Raw genomic sequence first — 25,543 nt, forward strand, 5'->3', positions numbered from 1 at the left:
GCCAGCGTCCCTGGGAGCGGAGCAGGACAGTGCTCCATGATGTCCTCTGTCCCAGCAGGGGAGATCCACCACCGTGCTACGGGGACAGAGCCAGCAGTGGGGTGGCTGTGGGCTGCAGCTTTCTCCATGAGCCTCCCTAAGCTCCAGCTCTTGCTTCCAGCCTGGTCTTGTCTGTCTGTCCTGCGTCATCCTTGCTCAGAGGTCTTGAACAGGCTCCTAAGAAGGGTCAGGGATGGTGCTGGTGCTGTTTGCAGGGTACGAGGTGTGACGTGCTGGGGACCGGCTCACCTCCCTCGGCGAAGGGAAATGCCAGCGGGTGAGGTGAGAGGACAAAGCGGGTGGCTTGGACTGATTTATTATGAGAGCTTTAAAAAAACAAACCAAAAACCCCAAAAAAACTCCAACCAACCCCAAAGCAAAACACTGACAGGTACATAAATACAGGCAACGCAGCTCCTGTGCCCCTTCTCCCTCCCCAGCCCCGCAGGGATGTACTTCGGCATAAAAACCGGGGAGGGGAGCGCTGCTTGCTGCCCGCAACGTGAACGTTGGACTCCGAAAGGTCCCACAGTCGATGGAGAAACAGGCCTAGGCTTTAACCAGCCCAGAGTGAGGCAGGCAGTGGGCAGCAGCCTGGGATCCCCCTCCTTCCCAAAGGAGGGCAGCTGCTCATTAGCAATTAATGATGCTGCTTTATCAAGCGTTTGTTTGTTTGTTTTTGTTTACCTAGTATAGCATCGGCATGGACAATCCTGCTGTCATTTGGGGAAGATTCCTGGGCCAGGAATACCCCGAGTTGGCTGATGGCAGCAGATGGGCTCAACAGCACGGGGCAGTAAGAGATGGAAAAGATGTGGGATGGGAGGGCAGAAGATGATGGCACTGAGCAGGTTCATCAGCTGAGCCTTTAGCTGAGGCTAAACATCTACCCCGGGGTGAGGGATGCATGGGACTGCTGGAGCCAGACCCAGCTTTCATGTTTGGGAAAGCGTGGTGGGGCCGGCACTGCGGGTCCCTTCCCCAGCACCCTGCTCTGCAGCAGGACTAGCCCAGCAGTAGCCACTGGTGGCTGCAAGGATGCCCTGAAGAGGTCCCACATCGCCCCGAGCTGCTCTGCTTGGTGCTGGGAGCAGGGGTAAGTCGTTGGGTGAAGGCAGCAGGGTTGGCCCACAAAACCCTGTTCTGAGATGGCTTTCTCTGTCTCGGTGTGTCCTGTCCCCATCCTCGGCAGCGTTGTGGATGCTCTCAACTCCTCTTCCCTCCATCAGTTGCTGCAGATGCTGAATCCTTTCCCTCTCCCTTAGGGAAATCATGGCCCTGCCCTGGCAGAGGCAGTAACGCTCTGCTCTTTTGCTTTCACATACGGAATTGCTCAGAAGGAGTTAACTTGCCCTTAAAAGGGAGGAACCAGTACTTGGGCATCACCTGGGCCGGAGGTGAAGACAAGCAGGAGATGGAGCAAGAGAAGCCTGGAGCCATATATCCTTCAGGCCGCACCCCAGAGCGAAGCCTCTGCCACTGTGAGCCAGCAAGAAGCTTTCAGCATTCAAAAACTCAACGTGCAGTAGACTAGCAGCAACTCAAAAGGGAGCTGTGAGCTTTGCAGCACTTAAAACCAGTAACTTTTTAGGAAGAGCAGCAGAGCAGCCTCCAAGATCTTGTGCCCATCATGCAGCAGCCACCCCAGGTCACCGGGAGGGGAGAAGCCCCTGGCTCCCATCGGTGGACAATGCTTGTAGCTGCTTTCATCAGCAAAAGCAAGTCCCTGGTTCTTTATTCTGTAGCATTCTTGGCCACGCTCCTCTAAATCCTGTGTGCTGGGGACCCAGCATGGCTGTGCTGGAGTGTACTGGAGGGCAGAGGCAGGCTCTGGGCCTGCTCCTTCAGTGGTCCAGCCAGTGGAAGAGGCTTGGGCACTGGTGTTTGGGTGACCCAGCAGTGCACTGGTGTGTCATGGGGATGTCAAGGACTGTATCGTCCTGCCTGGGTGGCTGAATGTGTTCCATGTCATGATCTGAAGTAAATATTAAGTGACGGTGCTACAGGTGTCCGTACGGAGCCAGGCTGAGGCCAGATGTGCCCCAGAGCAACACCCACCACCTTCTTCCCTGTGTTCACATCGGGGGGGAAAGCTGCTGGCTGCCCGAGCAAGGAAGATAGAAGAGCTTAAAGAATCTGCTTGATCAGCGATGCAGGCTTGGATGGTTTTAATATTGCCTTGGTGATGATGGGAGATGCTCTTTAATTAGGTAAGGGAAGAACCAACACACGTGTGACCAGGCTGTTCCAGTACAAGGGTCCCAGCAGAACTGGAGGCCAGAAGGCAAAGATTAAATGCAGACATTCAGCCCCTGCAAGAGGTGAGAGCCATTGAGTTGAGGCCAGAAGAGGGAGCGGGAGAAAAGGCCCATGGGCCCAACATGGTCCTACAGAAGAGGACAGCACAAGGCTGGGGCAGGAGAACAGCTCGCCCTTCCCCAGCCCACGCTGCCAGCAAGGTGCCAGGAGCAGTGGGATGCTGCAGCAAGGGGGGCTTGGAAGGGGTTGAAATAAGATGATAATCATCTCCAGCAGCGAAGGCTTTGTGCCCCACAGGCTCTTAGCTAGAAGCTAAGTTGGGGAGACAGAGTTGGGGACCGCGAAAGCCACGCAGCACAGCTGAGGGCCCCAGCTTTGCCCTGTGAGCTGCAAGTCCTGCGAAGGCACAATGAAGGGGACAGACGCAACGCAGCTACACGCAGCTGCCACCGCTTTCTGTGGTCCAAAGCACCAGAGAATGGGTCAGCTATGATGCCCAACCTTTATTTTTCTGGGCCTTGAGGGGAAAAAAAAAAAGCAGCAACTGGGGCTACTGAAGGGGGAAATATCCCCAAGAGCAGGGGAAGCTTAACCTTGGGGCAAGTGGTAACGCTTCAACTGAACATCAGGGGTGGGTGCTCCATAAAAGGGGCAGCAGCGACTGGATCAGCCGCTGCTGTTCAGATTAACAACATGAAGACAATGCTATGGTTTATTTAAACATAAATGCAATCTCTTAAAAAGAAACTACAACCCCAGAGTCTAACCCTTGCCTTTGATGATGGAAGGGTAAGGTACTAAGGAAAGCTGTTTGGAAAAAAACAAAAAGGCACTTAAAAATGGTCTTCAAATGAAACGGATTTTGCACAAACCTGATGCCAGCCAAGTGGAGCTGCTCAGAGTTCGATGGCCACTTACACCTGGTCTCTAGAGCAAATTTCACAGTATATGAAGCACAGCAAGACACGAGACAGACAGACATCCCTTCCTCTCCTGCCTGTGCAGAGATGACCACTGCTCACAGCAAGAGGGAGAGATGCTCCCTCTCCCCTTTTTTTTCCTGCTGTGTTTCCTGGGATGAGCAATCCATGAGTTTCAACATTAAAACCACACGCGGCAGGAACATCCCCCACCCCCAGAGGAACATGAAGCTAACTAGAAAAAGGCCAACGTGTGACGTGTGGGAGGAAGGAAAACGAAAAGCTTACAGGTACATATCAGAGTCAGACGCTGATAACCAGGCCCGAGTTGGCGTGGGTGGCTCGCCCCAAGCCCTGGCTACCACACGCTGCGGGTTAAAAGACAGCTCTGAAATCTACGGGGCGAGTTTTTGCTGTTAGCTCGTTCAGAGTGCAACGTGAGCAGAAAGGGTTAAAAAAAAAGATTCGGCAAAACCTTTTCCCTCCCCGCACCACCCCGAGTAAACTACACAGTAGTCCATTAAGCGGCAACTTTTAACCAGTCTTCCAAGCAAACCTTTCAATATGAAAAGGTGAGGAACACAGACACGGGGTGTTTCAAATCACTGCACACTGCACCAGAAAAGCTGCACAGGCAAAGCTTCGCTCACTGCCCCGTGCGACGTTCCAGCCGTCTTCTGAAGCTCAAAGAGATGGGAACATGCCCGTGAAACACATGCAAAGCCTTCAAGCGGCAGGAGTTCTCGGTTTTATAGAGGGAGAGCTCAGCTGGGCGTTAGGGGGGACGAGTGTCATCCAAAGCGAAAGAAAATGTTGGCTGTTGCTCTGCATTGAATGTCCTCCGTTAGATACATCTTGTGAAAATGCTGAGTTGAATGCGCCACGTGTAAGCACGGGCTCAGACATTCGCTAAGCTCCCCACCCTCCCCAATTAAGTTGCAAGCATGTGCTGATGACAGTTTGATGGCTGGATGTTATGGATTAGGTCCAGAGAGTATTTTTGATTCATGGTGTAATTTAGAGATCCATAAATTAAAAGTGGATTTGCAACAACTTAAAAGTAAAAATTTCTAGAAAGGCATCGATGTATTTGCTGAGTAAGGCGTTGAGCAGGTTCCTCCATGTTCTTAGCAAGACCATCCACAGTATCCATAAATAGGGGGCGGGAGGGGGGCTTCTTGAACGTAGTGTGTCTTGGACAGAAGCATGAGATGTTCTCATTTTAGCCGCTCAACGAGTCCCTGCGTCAGTCCAAGGTGCAAAAGCTGAGATCTGGAGAGAGTTGCTAGATGAGGGAAATATTCCAGGAGCTTCTCCCACGACAGTTCCAGCAGGCTGGGTACCACCAGCCACATTTTAAACAGAGAACCAGTCCGTTTGTTTTCATGGATGTTGACCACCCCTCCGTGAACATACATGCAGCCGGCCTAGATGGGAAAAGGGGGAGAGGGGAGTTACACGGGGCACAGACCAAACTGGCACACCAGAAGGTGCTGAGGAGCGACACAGCCAGGAAAACGGGGATTTGACTCTCCAGATTCCCAACTTTCAGAATCCAGAATCACAGAGCAAGTTTCATTTCGCACACCTTTATGTGCCGGTAACAGCAGCGTCACTGCCGGAGCCAGTCACCCCGGGCTCCTCTCGTAGCCAAGGGGAGGAATCACTGCTGAAGGACACGTGTCTCATCCTAAAGCACGTATCTGCTAGCTTAGAGTGCTTTGCTCTGTGAATTCTACCCCAAGAAATCAATTTTAGGAGTGGGGCAAAGCGTTAATAAATTAGTATAGAACCAAACTTAGGTTTCAGCTAAAAAGAATGTACTTTTTTAAAACTAAAACCACACCATACAAAGACGTGCTGCCTTCCCTCTGCTGGCTCAGCATAACCCTGCTCCAGGAATGACACGAACGCAGAGAGATGGGAAAAGCTCAGCTGCTGACCTATGTTGCGAGTGGCATTTTTTCAATATAGAGGAAAAGAAAGGGCATTCCTGCTGTCCAGGCACCCACCTGCAGTCACCGAACTGCCTGGGAAACACCGTTATGAGGCCTACAGTTTCCCAAAAAGAGTTGCATTTATAACAATCTCCAAACTAGGTGACACCTGCTCTTGTAACCAAAGAACCTGATCTCTGCCCTAAGGCAGCTGAAGGAGGCTGAAGCCACAGCTAAATGCATTTCTTGCTGCCTGCTGCTTATCAACCACAGGTCTCTCAGCTTCTAGTTAGGGCACAAAGCCCTAGCAATGCCAACCTTCCCATTAGCAGGGGTTTCCAAAGAGGGCTGCTCACCTGCTAATCTTTCAACTCAGGCTGTTCTCAGTAGGCTAAAACCAGTTTCCTTGGGGGAGTATTTGTGCTTTTTTTGCTTTTGCAAACAGGAACTGCTGTTCACACATTGCTCCTTGGTGCTGACAAAGTTTAAAAGCTAAAATTCTGCATCGCTGCTTTTACAAAGCTGAATACACTGCGTGCTCTCACTCTTTAACCAGCAGCAGGAGTAAAAGGAGTTAACGCAGTGACCTCACACCAGCCCTCAGCTTCCCAAAAGATGCTGCATCCAGTGGAGATCACCTCCTTGGTAACATCGGTTCAGTTCTATTTGCAGCCCACACAAACGTCAGAGTGCTTGGACGAACGGCTTGAACTTGAACTACGTAGGAAAGAAATGAGTCACTTACTGGTGTGACAGCAGCACAGTGAAAATACACTGGTTCCGGCATGGCAGCTGGGAGCTTGACCCACTGGAAAGTTTGCAGATTCAGCTTCCAAACATCTCCCAGAATCACTTCTCCATTATAGCCTCCACAAACGAACACATCTGTAAGAGAGGAAACAGAACACGTGGTGACTGAAGTCAGCCATCACTTTTCCAAAACAGTTTTAGGATCAACAATTATTTGACCTCAACACAAGCTCTCAGTACCTCCCAAATCAATCCCAGCACACTGTTCATAGCCACGGAGGCCACTTGTAGAATCACAGAATGGTTTGGGTTGCAAGGGACCTTAAAGATCATCTGGTTCCAACCCCTCTGCCATGGGCAGGGACATCTTCAACTCGACCAGGTTGCTCAAAGCCCCATCCAACCTGGCCATGAACACTTCCAGGGATGGGGCATCCACAGCTTCTCCGGGCAGCCTGTGCCAGTGCCTCACCACGCTCATGGTGAAGAATTACTTTCTTATATCTAGTCTAAATCTACCTTCTTTCAGTTTAAAACTGTTGCCCATTCTCCTGCCACTATAGGCCCTCTCCATCTTTCTTACTAGCCCCCTTTATATATTGAAAGGCCACAATAAGGTCTCCCCGCAGCCTTCTCTTCTCCAGGCTGAACACCCCCAGCTCTCAGCCTGTCCTCACAGCAGAGCTGTTCCAGCCCTCGGATCATTTTTGCGGCCTCCTCTGGACCCGCTCCAACAGCTCCACGTCTTTCCCATGCTGAGGACCCCGGAGCTGGATGCAGTACTAGGATTCTATGAAAATGGCCCTCACTTTACTAGAGAATGGAAAGACTCAGGTGCTAACTCTGCTACTGCCTCGTAATCCACTCCATATGAGCATCTCAGATTTACAACACCACGAAAAGGACCCACTATCAAAGAAATCCCTGAACAATCTTGTCTCTAAAGAATGCGGCTTCCAGCACTTGGCCCCACTTTGCTTTTCACAGCGGACTGTAAAGCTAACAGGTTAGTCACCGAGCTGTAGCAGGAGCCTCATTTATACCTGTTCGTGAGCTTGCAACCAATAAGCTGCAAAGTATCATGGACACTCGTGGCCAAAATACGTGATGTCTTACACTGAAGTGGCCACACATCCCAACGAGATTTACGTGTTGCCTAAAATACCGCAGAATTCCAGAGAGCGACAGTACTGTGCAGTGCAGAAGTAAATTTGCCTACAGCAGCAAGATCCCTCATACGAAGTGGTGCCAACTGGGCAGCTTACGGCCTGTTCACAAGAAAGAAATCCTCTTCCAGAACAGACAAGGTGTGCCCTGCAGTTCTCTCAAACGTGTGTTGGAGGCCAGCACCTCTCAGGCTAGAAAGATGGGCTTGTCACTGCTAGGTTGTATAAGATGCACCAGTTTTCAAGAGGTAGATCTTACCATTTTTTATCTGAACGCAGCTATGGCATCTTCTGGCTGCTGGGAAGCCTGAGGAGAATAAAAAAAAAAATATCAACTATAGTTGCTTTAAAGTGCTTGGGCAAGTGGTGATTATATCTCAACATGTAATCATGGATAGGAGTCACCTGTTTCATTTATAAGAGGTTTCTGCTTTCCTACAATCTCAGGTATAACATCTCTAATTTAGCAACTGGCTGTTTCAGGTTTGACTCCTATTTGCTCTCCAGGGAAGGACAAAATGTGCCAGAATCTCCTTCCCCACAGACTCCAGCTCTCACCTCTGGCTTGGTGAAAAGCAGCAGCCAAGGGCCTACAAGGTTTCAGGGAAACCCCCGCTGCTAACCAGGCCAGCACGTGGTCCCTCAGAGGGAGCAGAGATGATGTGTATCTTCTTCTGGGAGGAGAGCCAGCCACTATCATCTTTCCCACTCAGGGAGGGAGAGGAGCCAGACTGCTAAATATGCTTCAGATGGGTTAGTCCTCACTGCTAAAGCTCTGAACAAGCAGGGTCCTGAAGCCGGCGTTAAGTCACGTAACAAGGTTATGAAAAAGGCTTCCAGCCTGCCAGCAAACAGCACCTTCGAGCATCTTGGCCACTCTCTGATTTACAGGGGAAGACACATGAAATTCCAGACTCACCAACTTTTTCGTGAGGTTTTGTGGCAATTTCCTCCCAGGTGTTGGTTTCAAGGTTGTACGCGTGGATCTGAAGGGACAAAGAGGAGCCATTAGTTCCTCCTGGCTCTCCCAGCACTACGATGATGCACTTACAGGTTCTGACCCAGGAAGCCACTATAAATAACACCTCTTTTTCATTAAGTGTAAAAACAAAAATACCTCATCGCAGCCAGTGACTAAGCAGGTATAAAATCACCTTCAAAGCGTACCAGCTTACTAAAGCTTTCATTTCAGGCTTTGCTATTTAAGCCCCACAGCCGAAAAAAAAAGAATATTGCTTTTAAAAAAACTGGACCAATTAAAACGCACACCCTCCGGTTCTCAAAACTATTTAAAAAATACCTATCTCATACTGCACGTAAGGAGAAAAGAAATGCAGAGAATGGAGAGATAAAAAGTCACGTTAACTGCTCCCGTTTCAACTTTTTTGGAAGCGGAGCACTGTTTAAAGTCTCCTCATTTATCATTTTGGCTTCAAGATGAATTCCCTCTTCCCTCCCCAAATTGTATCAGAGAAAAACGTTTACCACAAGAAAGGAAATTAAAGCATACAATTAAGGGAGAAGACAAGAAAAGAGTCACCATATCAATATCTGAATTTAACATCAAGGAAGTCCGTCCTTTGGCACTTTCCTGTTTTGGCACAAATACAACATTTAGAAAGATGTCCTAAGTGGTTTTAAATGAGAACCTTTGATAACAGGTCTACAGAAATGAAGCTGGTTTGCAGATCGGTATGGTCACTGGGTACCACAGATTCATCATCGCTAAGTCAACAGGACATGTTTGTGGCAACACCAGGTTTTACAGAAATAGGAGAACAATCCGCTCCTAGTTATCTATTTTTTTTACCAAGCTCTCCAGGCAAAGCCAGATGAAGAGACCGTGCTGGTTATACTTCACCGTAGAAAATCTCCTATCCAGGCAAGCACTCAAGGTTTCTGACCACCTTACCTTATCTAAGGAATAAGCTGTCCAGGAAGTCCCACCTCCCAAAATATAAATCCGTTGACCATCATGTGCGATTTCATGTCTGTACCTGAAGGCGCAAAGAAGGACATTTAGCAGCACAAGCAATTAGTGCAAGTCAGCAACAACAAAAGCCTTCTGGAAAACACTATCAAAATTGAGTGGTTTACGCAGAGCCCCCAAGCCAGGCTATGCTCTAACAGTCCCTCAGGTTGGGAGCATTCGGAAGATGTGGAAGGTTTCATGAGCAATCTAAGCAGCACCCCAGAAGCTTGAAAGGCATTTTCTGAGAGCAGAGCACCACGGAACTTAAGTACAATGATTTATGGAGCACCATAAATGCTGTGAACCTTGCATAACCAAAACCACTGCTCTAAGAGTGCCCAGAAGCCTGTCTGAAAAGGTGGTGACTCCCCTGTGTAAAAGCTCTCCGAGACTGTCCGGCTTCTCACCTCTCCTCTGGCATGTCACAGGACATATTGTTTGGTTTCAGCTGGATCCACTCTCTAGTGTTGAGGTCTAGCTTATGTAGGTCGGTACTGTAAATGTAACCAGTTGTTCCTCCAAACACATAGAGACAACCATTGATGATGGCCATGGCCTGGAAGGTAACAGAGAGAAACCAGTTAGAAAGGACACGTGACATCAGCATCTGAAAAAGAGAGAATTCCCGCCTTCCCAAAGCAAGACACCGCTTGCAAAGCTCTACCTACAACTTATAAAATGATGTGTTCGGGAGGAATATGAAGGGCAAAAAAGGATGATACACAAAAGATGGGGGGCGGGGGGCGTCTGTAGGAATGGAGAGTAACTCCATGGCCACAAGACAAGGACCTAGAAGTGGAGCTGCTGAGTTTCAGGCATCAGACAAGACAAATCTGTGCAGCGGGGACTCCCTGGAGCTAAAAGCAAAGCACAGTTAACCCTGAATCTCTTCCACGCTGACCTTATACAGATACTGTTACAGAGATTCGTATAAACCAGCTATCAGATAGCCCCAAACCCAGTGGATAAGTCAGACTAAGCAACGCAGACAGCCTGTACAATTCAAAAGCACACGGACTATCAGCCTACTGAAACTGCAAAGGTGGGGCAGGCACCGTTCCCTGATGCAGTCCAAGGTGGAAGCAGAGACGTCAGCTCCTTCTGCTCCCAACTGCCCATTTGCCAAAGGCCAGCTCGAGCTGAACTGGGCAAGGGGAAGACTACTTTCCTTCCCCCAAGTGGCTGGTGCACATCTAAATGAGAAATTAGTTGGGTTATCAATGCCTGCACCACAAGTACGTTGGCAGTGTTACTGGAAAGCACAGCAAAAGGTGGCAGTCCTCCTGTGAGAATGAATCTATTTTTTTGTACACCATGCTCATCCACGACATTATGGAAAGTCTTAAAAGTTGTTATTCTAATAAGAATAAGACCTACTAGTCACTGTTTTCATTTATAGTTCGGGGTTTTAAAGGCTTTGAGGAGGCTACAGAGCAACTCCAGAAACTACCAACCACTCCTTAAATCCGACATACTTCTTCATTCAACAGCATCTGGCATTTAGTTAACAAATTCTGGCTTTTCTAATTACAATTTCTACTATTTCTACTGCAACTTCTACTATTTCTACTGCAACTTCTACTATTTCTACTACAATTTCTACTATTCCTTTCCTTTGAGATCTCAAAGAATGGAGACTGCTCTATTTCTTTATGAATGATACCTGCCTTTCCTTACGCTTATGTACACAGAGAACAACTCTGGTTACTAGCAGAGAAGAGATCTCCGTGCTCTGGCCCCTTTTCTGTGCCACCCAGCGCAGCGTACGCAGGCACACTCGAAGTGCCTCAACGCGGGCTGTCCTTCGTACCTGGCCATAGATTCGATTGGGTTTCTTTCCTCGGCAGCTGAGCAGAGCCCATCTTTTGTACTTGACGTTGCAGACGTGGACGTCGTTGCCATTGCTCTCCCCAAAGGGGATCCCGGTGCCCCCGAACACAAGCAGGTTGTTGCCATGCAATACAACTAGGAGAGAGAGACAGAGCAGAGATACTTGTTGCTGTGAGATGCAGTAAAACAGAACGACTCTCTGCTCTGGAGACGGTAGGCAGCGAGTATTCAACATTGTTCAAATACTCTACAATTCACACTACGCATTTATGGCTTTGAAATGCTCTAAAAGAGAAAGAATGCAAGCTAAAACCATGGTAACCAAAGGCCTACTTTTAAAAACGGCTAGTGAACAAAGAGATCTATTTTTGGATGCTTTGAGATGTCTGATTGCACTGAGCACCGAGCTGCTGAAAGTGCAGGTGCCTTGCAACTATCAAGCTAAATACCTGAAGCCCACCTCTTGCATTTGAAATGTTTTCTTTCCCTCTGCCTCAACCTGAGTGAAAGGGGAAAGAAAAATCACAAAACCAACCCAAACTCAAGGCCTACTTGCAGAAGAGCTGGAAACAGGATCCAGATTTCCCAATTCTTGCCCGGTTCTGCATTCCACCAGGGACACCGATTAAAATAGCATCGGGAGTAGGCACGTAGGAGTTGAATTTCCATACGTACGTGACATGGAGGCTAGCTCCCTGGGCATGTAGCCTTCAGTGCCCATCTGATGCCAGGTGTCTGTAGCAAAGTTGTACCGCCAGAGTTCCCTGAAGAGCGGGTAGTCTTCGTTCTCTGGCCCACCGGACTCATCATAGTCAGGATTGTAGCCTCCAAACACATACAAGTTGGCATTATCTGCCACACAACGATGGCCACTTCTTGCTGGTGGAGATCTATGGCCTACAGCAAAATGAGAAAGTAAACCAGCTTCAGTGAAACGTCAGCAGAGGAGCTGAGCTTGTGTCTCAGGGTCAGGACTGCACTGCTGTGGTGGTCCTCCAACAAGAGCGGCTGGTGTTTAGCCACGGGGAAGCATGTCTGCAGCCAGGAGGAAACAGTTCTGTAATAACAGATCCACTTCTCCGAGCAGGAATGAATGGGGAGAGCCTCCGCTCATTCATGTCCGCTCTAGCCCCTGGACCACACCTGCCTAAGGAGACCTGCCTGCGGGCTGACGGACAACAACCCTTCCACGTGGCAATCCTGCCATAAAAGCTATTGCTGAGATATCTTACAAATTCCCCCTTCTGTCGTTCTGTATGGCAGATTTCACCTAGGAAACGGTTCCAAAATGTTGATATTGAAAGCTGCGCGATGGGGACAAAGAAGAAAAGTAATGACTTGCTCTCCCTCCTACAAAAACCTTCTCTCCGTTTCTTCTCTTTTGCTCCTGGCACCTTGTATCTCAAGAAGACTCTTTCGCCTTGGACACCCCTGGGCTTCCTAAACATGAAGCAACGCAGGTCTGATCAGCAAGTCAAATCTGCTCACAGATCAAGGCATTTGCACTGGGAGGGAGAGCAGCAGGGAACCCATCTGAGATCCTACAGGCTGAGCTTGACAACTGGCAGATGCAGACCTTCCCAAAAGGAAGCCCTCTTCCTACTCACCCTCTTCCCTAAAAGCCAATGGAAATAAAAGCGGGAAGGACAATTCAAGCTCCGATGTCAACTGGAATAGACAAAAAGACCGATTCAGTCCAGGAAAATCTAACCAGCAATATTCTTGTGGGACAACAGCCATTGAAGTCTCAGCTGACAAATGATCAAAAAGTAATTCCGAGCTTGCTTGAATTCGATGCACAGCAAGAGCCAAGCACAGTGCCAGAGGAGGATGTTTTTCTTCAACGAGACGCAGGACCACAGAACGGATGAGAAAGATGAAAGGAATAGAAAACGATCAGGTCCCTGAAAAAAGGAGCTGGTTGTGAGACACATGTAGAACATCGCAAGCTGACTAAACCAGGAAGGTGTCAAAAATCATTTTTTCTACGCAATACAACAGTGTTTTGGCGAGAGTAACTCTAAGCTTCATCTTGAGAAGGAGGATACATAATAGTTCCCTAAAATGTACAATTTAAATGGATAACCATCACTCCCTTAAGCACATCCTCTGCTTGTTGCATCTCAACACAGACCCACTTTGGTTCAGCTGACAACAAAGAGCAAACCAAAAAAATAAACATCCAAAGAAGATTCCTGAAGACCCCTCGCCCAAACAAACCAGCGATCTTCACCACCCACCTGCTCACACAGCTCTCTTACAGGTTTTTAGGATGGAACAGGACCCAGTGAAGCATCTAATTAGGACCCACCGTGTTTTCTCCGTAGAGCTTGTTACAATTATCAGCAGTGAATCAGACACACGGAGCAACAACAAATGAGGCATTAAGCATGTTTCCTACAGGAAAGGTGAAATAAATGATCTGTCCGGGCTGAATAATGAATTTTAACTCAGCACAAGCAGCTGTGCTTAATCACGTTCCCTGGTTGCTGCTGCTTTAAGCTCCAACTCTTGTCCAAAATTAAGCTGCTCTACAGGGTTCAGACAAACTCCTTGTGGCTAAGTTTTGACAGATTTGGGTTGTTTCCAGTAGTAATTGTGTCTCGCAGCAATCCCCACGTAGAAAACTAATAAGCACTGGCTGAGGGGAAGGAAGTTAAGGAATTAATGGAAAAATCTGTAGTCTTTGGCCTGGCTACCGAGACAGCGCAGTGCCATGGGGCACCCGGCGTGGCGTGGACATTGGCACGCAGGAGGGACGCATATTACATGTACTAATAGCAGCAGCCAGGAAGTTACTGGTCCCAGTGCTGGATCAAACTGTTAAATAAATATGACGTGCTTTAGAGGTGATTCACAAAGGGAAGGAGAGACGTCCGTCCCTTTTGGCTTTTTATTTTAAACTCTGGAACTATGCAAAGAGATGGATTCGTTTTTCTAAAGTGAACACATTGACGATAAAGGTATTTACAAGCAAGGTAATTTTTCAGACCCTTACAATCGGAGACACTTTGAGCGGGCAATCCATCTGATATCGGGTATCTGCAAACAAAACCGTGCTTGAGAAGCGCCCCTGCCTCTCTGCAGCCTATAGAGGGAATTCTGGCGACGGGCTCAGGCGTCTGGGCTCGGCCAAAGGGAGCTCATCCTGCTTGTTTCTTCTTCTGTGTTTGCCCTGGAGGTCTCCAAAAAGAAGACCTGAAAGAACTGAAACGGGAGCTTAATTCCAGAGATGACGGGGAGCACTGATGCACACGCTTTGCAGGGGAGTGAGGATTTAGTTCAATCACCTATTGAATTTAAAAGGTGTTAGGGAATTAGGAGTTCAAATATTAGATTAACTATAGACCCTATTTCCCTCTAGTTATAACACTCGCTGTGAGAATTTTCCAGAGGGAAGAGGGGAGTAGAAGGCTGAGTTTTATATAAAGCAAACAGACTAAAGAGTAAGAGGCGTAATTCAAAGAAAATAAATTAAAAAAAAAAACAAACAAGGAGGCCTTCTCTGTCATTCACCTCTCAAAATTAAAAAGAGAAGACACCTGACTTTGCTATAAAGGCCCAGAACAGTTAAGTTTCAACAGAAAGGGGTCAATGTTTGATGCACGTGTGTCGTCGAGACAGCAAGATGGGTACATTAAGCCCGTACACAGCCCAGCTGGCCTCATCTCTTCCCATTTACCTAGAAAGCCATCTCCTGTCTTTACAAGATGAATTTTTTCAAGATATTTTCAAGACATGGAAAGGACATCAGAAGCTGGAGCTCGTTTCAAACAGATACTTGCAAGTACCCAACCAAGACGGCCTGAAAGGATCACCCTTCCCACGCAGCCGTTCCTGCTGCAACCACATCTGCTGCTACTTCCCTGCCCGTTCCCACTGCTCTCGCCAACAACCCAAAGGGCTCTGTGCACTACAGGAACAAATTTTTCCGTTAAACACTCACTAACTGTTCTTTGTCAGAAGCTAGGGATCCTCACGGCAGAGCTAGCAGGAGAAACGATGCCTGTCCCGGGTCATGCATTCACAACTCAGCTGCTCAGGGGAAATCCACTGTCCTCAGCGTTAAGTTGAACACCAAACCGTGGATGAGAGCGGGCAAAATGCTTCCTCCCGCTGCGCCTGCTACGCGGCGGTGACTCCCAGGGCAAGGAGGGCTGGAAATGCCAACCAGAGCAAGGTTTCCAAAAGCCCAAGGCCAACCCCTGTAGCTATCAACACAAGCAATTTCATTTTGCTCTGCTCGAGAATAACAGATTTTCTGCTCTATTCAAGCCGACCCCACCTGCGTTTGCTCAACACCGTGCTCCACATGTAAGAACTGCCTCCTCTCCAAAGGCTTCACATTTCCAGCCTGCTGTTTTTAAGCTTTGCTCTTCACTAACCCCTTCGTCTCAAGGGACTGGATCCTCCCGCTCGCAGAGGCCCTGAGAAGATGCCATATCTACCCATAAAACAGGAAAAAAAATTATCCAGCACATCTTCTGAGTCACCTATGCAAGCACAAACACAAATGTATCAATGGACCGAATGGTACAATGTTAGACTAAGTTAAATTGTCACCAAACTCTTCTACTCAGAATTGAAGTGACCTTAATTCACTTCAGAAGAAAGTCTTAGGAAAAGATTCCTCTAGTTCTGTCTTTTTAAAGAAGGGACCTGTAAAAGCCGAATCTATTGAAGAGTTAATTCGGATTAGTTTCTTCAGCAGACAAGCTCTACGACTTGCACCTCCCATAAAGAACTGCATTTCCATTTAATTGTGTTTTATCAGATGATTCACGTTTCCTACTGAAATTCTTCATGCAAGTTTCAGATCTGTTTTTGCTCCAGCATCAGTGGTGCACAACGAGCCTATTACACAAGTGCAAACTTTAGATGGTGCGGAGATGGAAACCCCAAAGGGTTTGCTAACTTCCTCCTCTAGTTAGCAAAGCCCATCTCCCCGAGAACTGAACCTGCCACGGATTAAAGAAGCGCCCAACGCTAAGCGAAGCACAGCAAGGCACCATCACCGCGAAAAGCTGCACGTCACCGGGCCCCGCCGTGAATTCTTTGATGCCGGACGTGGAAAGTAGCAGCACGATGTAGAGAGTCGAGACAGATCTGTGGGAAAGAGGTCGTAAAGCTGGTTACAGAAAATGGCTTTAAAGTGGACAGATATAATTTGGAAAGCGCTTGCGTTCCCAGTTTAAGATTTCAAAGCGAAGCAGGAAGGAAGGATGGGGAGGTGCATTCACAAGGAGACTCCTTTTCCTGGGTCCTGAGGGCAGAAATGGGAACAAGAAAACTCCCAGAGAATAAGAAGCTCCACAAACAGAATTAAATTGAAACATTGCGACCGGGACTTAATTAAGGAAAGTCCTAATTTAGGACTTAGCTATCTGATAGAAACTTGCTTGCTGGCTATCGTTACGCACTGACCTTTTAACACCCTGTTAACTTCACCCTTTTCAAGTGATTCAGAGGGGAGCTGCTGGGATGGCCCAGGTCGACTTTATTGGTGTGGATTCCTAATTGAATGCCTCTCCTGCAAGAGGTATTATTAGAACAGAAGGAGAGTAAGCAAAAAGGCGACACGAATATCTATTCCTCAGTTTCCTGACGTGACGCAGCGCAGCAACTGATGCACGAGACATTTGTTTCCTACCTCTCCAAAACTTTGAATACAGAATAGATCTGGGGCGAGAAGGAGGAAAGGGCAGAGATGTTCATTAAGAAAATTTAAAGAAACCCTTCATTTTAGAGGAGGAAAGCGTAATGGTCCTGAACGGCATCCAACAAGACTCGAAATGTCCCTCTTACAGGGAGGACAAAGCTGAATTGCTCCTGCTAGGCCATAAATGTTGTTCCTATTCTGACTAGCGCAAGCATCAAAGTTTATTAAATTCCAACTCCGGGGCCTTGACAGCTACAGAAATCTATGGAAGGCCTGGAGAATAAAAAACCAACACAAAAATCCCATGGCATCAGCAGATTACTTGAAGTTATAGAGCAGATGAAATGCTACCAGCATGCCCAGCACCACAGCATGTGGCAACAGCGACGCTCAAGCCTACCGGATTTCTCTACCGCTTTTCAATATCTCTATAATAAAGTTATAGAAGAAGAAAATTAAACTGTGAAGTACCAAGTGGTTGCACTGAATCACACAGAGCACAAACGTAAGGCGAGAGGCGCTTCACACAGAGCAGCACAAAGACAAGTTTCAAAGAACAAAGGCGTTTTCTTTCTATTTGATTACCCTGCCTTTCACGACTTCGAGGGGGAAAAAAAACCACTGGCATCATCTCGCTGGCTAGGTTAAACAAGAGGGGAGTACCTGCTATTCGAGTTAGGAAGCTAGCCAGCTGGCCTTTTTTTTTTTTTTTAAACAAGAGGGGAAAAAAGGTCTAATTAGCTGAATTCATTTCTTAAAAATAAACAATGAAAGAGCTGAATATGAAGTTGTTTGGAGAACCTGCCTGAAACTGCGCTTTTTCTTATCATGGCCATGCTGCCAGAAAAAAAAACAAATAAATCTATTAAATGAGAAGCTCTTGGCAGAGAGCAAGGTCTGCCTATGCCATCAGGTTCTGCAGAATTTAATTTTTCTTTTTAAGGGAATTTTCCCGCATCACTACCATGCCTCATTATCAGTTCCCAGCAAACCAACGCAGTGCTGTTCTCCCAAGGTGGCAAATCCACAACCGCTGCCTCCCTTTCCCAACCAGCCTCTGAAGGAAGAGGCCAAGGGTCTGGGCTGTCCCACCGTCTGCTCAGAAACCTGTAAGCAGAAAGAAAAAAAAAGAATGACCCCCCCCGTCTCATCCCTCACCAGGGCCAGGTATGAGGCTGAGCACTAGCCAAAGCAACCTGCAGCACAAAAAAAAATGATTCCTAGATCTTTTGGGAGCAAAGAAGATGAGGGAAGTGAAACTGCAAACCTCACGTTTAAAAGGCAACTCTGGAAATGGAAAGAGGTCAAGCTCTTTTGCCACCACAGCTACTGGAAAGAGATCTGGCTGTAGCTAGCAGAAACGGCAGGAGCAGGACTAAACATACTCCTCTTGCAAACACATACCCCTTCCCCATGGATAACCAACCGCCTTGGAGCTGCAACTGCAATGACTTTCCAGCTTCAGGATGCCTCATTTCTAAACTCTGCCACACGCTATTGCTTGCTAAAAAATATCCTTTTGCACAGTCGGGTCGGCAGACTCCAAGCCACAGGTGTCGATTTTAAAGTTTTGCCTCTTTATTCTTTCAGCCTTAAAGGATCACTAACGACCTGTCTGAAACTGGAGCACAATTATAATGTTTTGACACGCCGCTTGCCCCATCCCAAGTCACTGAATTACAGAAAGATCCTAACAACGCAGCAGTCAAAGCATTTATGATTTGTTTTTCCATGTACTGCTTGCTTGTTTCACGCAACTGTTTTACTGCTTGCTCATTTGGCCGTTTAAAGGCATTGCTGTTCACAAAAAGGTAAGCACATAAGATAAAGGCAACAGAATTTAGGGAGAACTGTCTATTCCGTTCAGAATACACAGGGAACGATCCTCAAAGGCAAGAACAGTAATTAAAGGAGAATGGGAAATGTTTCACTCAAATCTTGGGGTCGCATATGACCCCAAGAATCTGTATTTTCCTCATAGCACGTGGCTTTCTCCCTTGAAGCAGCAAATCCCTGTTTTTTTCCTTTCCCTTTTGCCTAGCTCATGTTAAAGCATCCAAAAAGCAAAGGAACGGCAGTGGAGGCAGCCAGGGGATGCTCTGGCGTCTGGAAGCTCAGAGTTCGGTGCTGCAGGGACGCAGCTGCTCAATGCAGTTTTTTTCGCCTGTAAAACAAACCTTCCTGGGCACCCCGGGGAATCGGTGAAACGTATTCCTGCGGTATCAGCCTCCCAGAAGATGCACACGCTCGACATCACCTCACGCAGGGAGTTAAAAAGGACGGCTGGTCTCAAGTTCAGGGTTTCCACATGCAGCTGAGATTCAAGGTCAGAAGAAACACTTGGCTTCTAACCTTCAGAAAAGAAGTTTATCCAATAAAAGTTGCCAATGTCTCTAAATCTCAAGGACAAGCAACCATTTTGTTTTTTCCCAACCAAGAGGCATTTGGAAAATAACACTTTACATGTGCAACATATTTTTTATCAACACATCAAGCCTCAAAGTTCTTAAAATATTTGAAAATTAGGAAATAATGGCACATAAAAGCTTACACATTCCTATTGCTAAATGCAGTTTGCTTCAGAGACACAAAACACCATTTATTAAGGTGACGGCAGTTCAACCATAAGTTCACGATGGCCATCCAAACGTTTACGACCAACAGTATACACCCTTTTTTAAGCTAGCTATTTAGAGCATCACCTCAACCACACCGCACAACGCAACGCCAGGTCACCAATAACGCACAAATTTACCCAAACTTATCCGAGCAACAGCCACCGGTGTTCGCAACACACAGCGCGGCAGCCGCGCTTTCGTCTCCAACGCGTGCTCAACCCAGCAGGCAGGATGAAGAGCAGACCTACCGAGGTGATCGCACGTTTCCGCCAAGTAATTCTGCTTTGCAAAATTAAAGATGAACTGCTGCTCTACCTGTAGTTCCTTGAGGAATATTATACGACGAGACAGAGGAAGGGAAGGCAGCCATCCCCTGGCACAGGGAGAAAGCATCCGGATTCAAGCTCTCGTTGTAGCGCTCACTAGCTAACGCTCTGCAAGCTCCCAGTTCATTCCTTGAACGAAGCTGTATCGTTTTTCCTCTGTAATTTGATGGATTAGAGGTTGCCAAGCACACCAGGTAAGCCAAAACAATCAATGCTGAGGACCTCATCCATTTTAAACATTTGGGGCTGGCAGCAAAATAAAAGCAAGGATCACATTCTGCCAGGCTACAATAGGAAAACTCAGCCAAAATAGATTGCTAGAATGAAAAACCAGATTCCTGGGCTGCAATCAAAGCACTGGTGGTTTTAATATTCTGAATTTTCGTTCTGGTTAAAGACTCGCATCTAGAGAGATGTTCCTCCTAGAACTACAGGACTATTTGCTATTTTCATATTTACTGATGAAAACTAATTGCAGGTACAGCCACGAATCCTCTTCTTTTATGTGCGGCTCAAATCAGGATTTGAAGGTTGTGCTAAAGTATTTTAAATCAAGTCCGCCTTTCCCTCTCCTCCAGATCACCTGGAACAAAGCATGGTTTTATTTATTCCTGGAGCATAACCAACAGATATCCAGGTGTAGCCTCAAACGCCTCCCAGAACAGCAACCCCAGCACTGCCCTTTATAAGCTCCCTTTTTTCTCAACCTGTTTTAATCACGATATCCACCGGCGGGTCATTTGCAAAGTAAAGGGGGCAAGAAGTTAGTGCAACAAAACTCAATGTGAGATCTTGCGGAAGGGGAAGGGGATTTTATTTTACAAAATATTAAAATAAGCCGGTTCTGGCTGCTCATACCCACAAGAACCAAGTATATCCAAGTGATCCAGCCAGGATCACTTAGGTACAGCACAGAGGATGAAAGGACAACAGTTGCCAAGTCCTCGCTACGATTCCTGGGTTGTTCTTCGTTTAGGAGGACAGACTAGTTTTGGACAGGTCTTTCATACCCTCTGGCTCCTACGGCGAGATGCTTTGGCCACAAGAGTTTTGCTTCCTTCTGCTTCCATGAAGTTTAGGCAGGTCTTGCCGCCTATTGTCTGCATTTCCTTATTTTGAGTTTCTTAAAGTTCTTCCTGTCGGGCTAACAGGAAAAGGAACAGCACAGGCGCCGAGCCGCAACCACATTTACTTTGTCCTGTTACCAGGGTGTAGGGTCTTCTGCTCGCAAGGCTTGCCCCAAACACGCTCTCTCTTTCCATCAATCTGTGATCTTCAATCCTACTAATCCCAGTGCAAGGCCATACCACGTGGCACGCATTATGCCACAACACTATTAGCATTACTACTAGCAATATAATTTCTATTTCAAGCATTATTTTTGGAAATACAAACTAAAGAACTACAGGATGTAAAGCTAACAAATACAGCGGGGCTTTTGGTTCCCCTCTTTTCAAAGTCACATACCAGTGGTGGATAGCTAAGGTGTGTGCGCGCATCCCCTTTACTGGTTCTTAAGGCTTTCTAAAGATGGTATCGGTATTATTTTCCCTCCTACCTAGTTTTTCAACATCCAGAATAGCAGGTTTCAATATCTCCCTTTCCATTTATGATTTCTGCAAGGCTTCCGAAGGACATTTAGGTCAAGGGCTGAAGCCAGAGCGCTGCTAGCTCTTGGGAGAGAGAACAAGATAAGTCAATATTGACTTTGACTCCAGTCTTCAAAGCTTCATCTTCTTCATACCAGCCAGACAAAATAAGTTTGTAACTCATGTAATTAGAGTCCCTTACAAACGTCTGGATAAGCAGGATGTGAATGCGTCGCCGAGAACAAGGCTTAAAACCTGTTCGTTCATCCAGCGGCGTTCAGCCTCTCCAGATCACACAGCTCCCTGCCGCGACAGGCTGCCCGCGCCTGAAAAATACCCACGGGAGAAAGCAGCTGCGCCTGCGCCCCCGACGCCTGAACGACGACTCTGCCCGGGGCCGAGGGCAGCTGGGAGAGGCCAGAGGATCCGGCCAAGGATGCCAAACACAACCCGCAGGCCGCTGGCCAAGAGCCTTTCAAATATTTGAAGTCTCTAAAGCAGCGATTCTAAGAGAACCATCATTCTCACATCCAGCCGTGAGAGCTTTCAGGTTTGGTTTGACGTCCAGAACGGGTCTGCTTCTTCATCCTGCTTCTCGGAGGCTTTGGTTTTCAAATCTCTTCGTAGCAATCACGTATTTCAAACATTTCTACAAGCGTGCAATTGCTTGTCAGTTTTTCCCGTGATTAGTAAAACAGGAACAGGATTGTAATACACGAGACAGCATCCCAGAGCGGAGAATAAAATAAGGAGTCCTTACGAGTGAACTCATAAATGAACTCATTTATTGAGAAACCAGAGCAAAAGAGGAAACATTTGCCCCAGAAATTTATATATTACAGATTTCACACCACTAAAATTGAGTGTTCCCTGGGTTGTTTGGTTTTTTAAAAAATGTAAAAGGAAAATAAAGAAAGGAATTCTGGAAAATGAGAACCACAGAACAGCCCAGGTTGGAAGGGATCTGGAAAGATCGTCTGGTCCAATCTCTCACGGGAAAGGGAGCCGAGATGAGATTATCCAGCACCCTCTCCAGCCGCATCTTGAAACCTTCCATCGATGGGGACGCTACCACGTCCCTGGGGAGGTTGTTCCAGTGACTGACTGTTCTCACTGTAAAAAAATGTCTTTCTTACATCGAGATGAAACCTCTCCTGATGCAACTTGTACCCATTGCCCCTTGTCTTCTCCATGTAACCCCTTGTGAAAAGAAACCCTCTGTTCTCTTCGTAGCCAGAAAACCGTGACGAGGTCCCCCCCGAGCCTTCGCTTTTCCACGAGAAGAGACCTGACTCCTTCGGCCTTTCCACACAGGGCAGGTTCTCCAGCCCTTCAACCATCTCCTTTGGACCCTCTCCAGTTTGTCCACGACTTTCTTGACTTGTGGGGACCAGAACTGGACGCAGCACCCCAGGCGTGGCCTGACAAGCGCCGAGTAGAGCAGGATGATCCCATCTCTCTCTCTTTCTGCTAGTAATGCCCCTGCAGATGCAGCCCAGGATCCAATTTGACTTCAGGCTTGCTCTCCCACGTGACACAAAGGGGTTCAGAATATTTACGTTTTCTGTTGTATTTTTTTAAATACACATTAGAAACTCTGAACCTCTCCACACATAAAAAAACTCTACTGTGACTGGTACACTGGGAAAATTATAGCTCAAGATAAGAGCGTAAATGCTGAGCATGCGAGAAGCAACGATATATTTAGGTTTCCAGATCGCTTCTATCCGCTTAACCCTGAGAGTCTGATGAAAACACTGAAAACAGTTAAATGTGGACAGGAAGATTTCCAACGAGGAGAAGAACAAACCACACACCACCTATATTTGAAATTTCTGATCTTTCTAAAGCTTACAAACACCTAAAAATAGCTCCTTCCTTTCCCTTATCCAACATACAATTTTAGATGTTTAAAGAGTCTTTACCCATCACGAGGCAGCAAAAAACCCAAACAAATTGCTTTTTTTTTTTTTTGAGCTGTTAGGCCATCAACGAGCCTCTTTTGTAGTCGCTGCTTAAGAAATGCCCCTATTGAGAAACCCTCGATAGAAGTACTCAGCTTGAGAAAGCAAACAGAGCAGCACAACCCGGCGCCACCTCCCGCTAGCTGCCTGCTTACCTTTTGTAATCATTTCCCCCTGCAAATGAAGTTCTCCAGAGCGAAAAAAGGTGACAAAAGTTAAAAATCTTTTCTACAAGTAGGTGGAAAAGGAGAATGTGACAAAAGCAGTACCTAAATAAATGCGTCTGCTCTCGTGTTTAACCAAGAGATAGCCCAGATCTACTTCAAACGACACACGGCTTAGCAGGAGCAAAAGAGCTCTGCAGGGAGGGATGTACCGAACACATCCAACGCCAAAGCGTGCTACGAGCTCTTCGCATGCTTTCACGACAGTATTACTTATAAAAACGGGATTAAAAGGAGATAGCATGCTTTATGGAAAGAGTCTAGGGCATTGAACGGTGGGGGGGAAATGAAGGAACGCCTCCTGAAAACTCTGAAAGAGAATTGGGAGGTAAGAAAACAAATTTGGTTGGAGGAAACGGAAGGAGGGGGGAAAAATATTCCTCTCTCTATCTCAAGGGTTATGTAAGGGCTGCTGCTGGAGCTCTATAAATAGGACGTTAACAGGTGTCAAATGGGGAGAAAACTCCACCAATCGACTCAAATGGGATTTTTCCATCAGGTAGTTTTTTAGCAAGATTGACAGTCAGCTTTGGGTTTGTTAAGGCTTGACTTAAGGGCTAAGACTGAGCTGAACAGGGGTAGTTTGTCCCCGAGGCTGCAGCGTCTGCCCCATCGCAGGTGGCAGAGGGCAGGATTCCATGTCGGGACATAATCCATAGCCAAAAGCAGGATCATTACAACTGTGTCAGGAGGATGCGCTAGTTGTTCATTCAAGCCAACGATTAAAATTCAGGAACGTGAAGATAATCAGCTCTCGTGCTACCAAAAAAGGCCCTTATCACAGAAGGAAGGAAACATGTTTGAGAATTTGCCCAAAAATAGAAGGTGTGGAGCCACTTAGCAAATTCACAGCGGTCTTGCACGAGGCTTGAAGGCGTCCTTGCTGCAGCTCCAGATCATGACACGTTTCACAGGGATGGAAACACAGACCCTGGTCTGAAAGCCCGTTCCCAGCTGCTGCTGGTGCTCCAGACACGCTGAACGCAGGCTCCTACCCCCGAGGCAGCGAGGGGCTTCACATCCCCCACCGAGGGATCTGAGTGGCGAGGCCAGGGGCGGCCAGGGCAGAAAAGGATGCCCTGGGCTTGGGGTACCCACCTCCTGGGTGGCAGCACCCCAGCACCATGTGGCCCTTGAGGGCATGAACTGCTATGGCGATAAGGAGAGAGAGATGCCTCAAACCAGCTGGGAATGCCCCCCACACCCCATCACAGAACCATGGGGTGCCCCACAACCCTCCCAGTATGGCAGAACCGTTGGGATGGGGATGATCTCCCCAATCCTGCGATTGCGGATTAACCCCCACCTCCTCCCCCTAATATCCTGGGGCTGTTGGGGTGGCAGGACCCACACATCCAGAGACTATGGGGGAACCCCCCCACATCCCAATACTGCCAGCAGGAAGGTGGAAAAGAGGAAGAACCACCATTCCCAGTGCACAGGACTGGGCTGATGTCTTATCCAAGGGTCCTCTCGTTGCCTGGACCCCCCATCCCAGGATCACCCCTCCCAGGACAGTGGGGGCCCCCCACCCCAATACACTGGGATTGGGGAGGGGGTGCGTGGATCAGCCCAGGCCCGTCCAGGATCACAGGGTGACTGAGATGGGGCTGACCTCCACCAGGGACCGTGGGGTACCCTGTGTGTCCCCCCCCCCGCCGTGTCCATGGGGATGAACCACCCCGTGTGGGGCATCCAAGCATCCCTCAAAGTGCTGAAACCGGTGGGACGGGAAGAATCCGCCATCCCCCGGGGGCCGTAGGAGGGTGATCCCCCACCCCCCGAGACTGGGGGTCCCCTTCAACACCCTAAGGGCGTTCGGAAAGGGGTGACCGCCCCCACCCGCGACTGTGGGCCCCCATATCCCGCCCACCCCCGGGCCTTGCGGACGGGGTGACTCCCCCTCTCCATCCCGAGCCCATGGGGTACCTCAGCTCCCTCCCAAAATACCCCAGAGCCTCGGGGACGGGGGCAAACCCCCCCAGCTGCGGGGTACCCGTCCCCTCGGGGCCGCACGGACGGCGGTGCCGCCCCCCCCCCCCAGCCGCTGCCGCCGCCGCCGCCCCCGGGAACCGGCCCGCACTCACCCGCCGAGCGCGGCCTGCCCGGCAGCTGCACGAAGCGGTTGAGGAGGCCGCCGCCGCCCGCCGCACCGCCCGAGCCCTCCCTGACGCCCTCCCGGGCACCCTCCGCCGCCGACATGGCCCCGTCCGCTCCTCCTCAGGGCGAGCCCAGGCGGCAGACAGCGGCAGACAGCGGCAGACCCCCCCCCCCCCCCGCCGCCGACCAA

General features: G+C 48.3%; 1 protein-coding gene across 3 annotated transcripts; it reads right to left on the reverse strand.

The window, feature by feature from the left end:
• Positions 1-18: 18 nt before the first annotated feature.
• On the reverse strand, positions 19-25,501 carry KLHDC10 (kelch domain containing 10). Of its 3 annotated transcripts, none has more exons than XR_014227910.1 (10): positions 25,341-25,501; positions 11,549-11,770; positions 10,854-11,008; positions 9,451-9,599; positions 8,984-9,068; positions 7,991-8,057; positions 7,331-7,378; positions 5,901-6,040; positions 3,775-4,645; positions 19-2,351 (listed from the first exon to the last, which is right to left on the reverse strand). XR_014227910.1 is itself a non-coding variant. In XM_082309485.1 (9 exons), the coding sequence occupies exons 1-9, from the start codon at positions 25,453-25,455 to the stop codon at positions 4,436-4,438; spliced, it is 1,191 nt and encodes a 396-aa protein (XP_082165611.1). In that variant the 5' UTR covers positions 25,456-25,501; the 3' UTR covers positions 19-4,435. The 3 variants fall into 3 exon arrangements, 1 of the variants encoding a protein (XP_082165611.1); XR_014227911.1 differs by having other exon boundaries at positions 3,171-4,645; XM_082309485.1 differs by having other exon boundaries at positions 19-4,645.
• Positions 25,502-25,543: the final 42 nt, after the last annotated feature.

The sequence above is a fragment of the Platalea leucorodia genome (assembly GCF_965183815.1).
Source record: "Platalea leucorodia genome assembly, chromosome: 4".
Lineage (NCBI taxonomy): Eukaryota > Metazoa > Chordata > Aves > Pelecaniformes > Threskiornithidae > Platalea > Platalea leucorodia.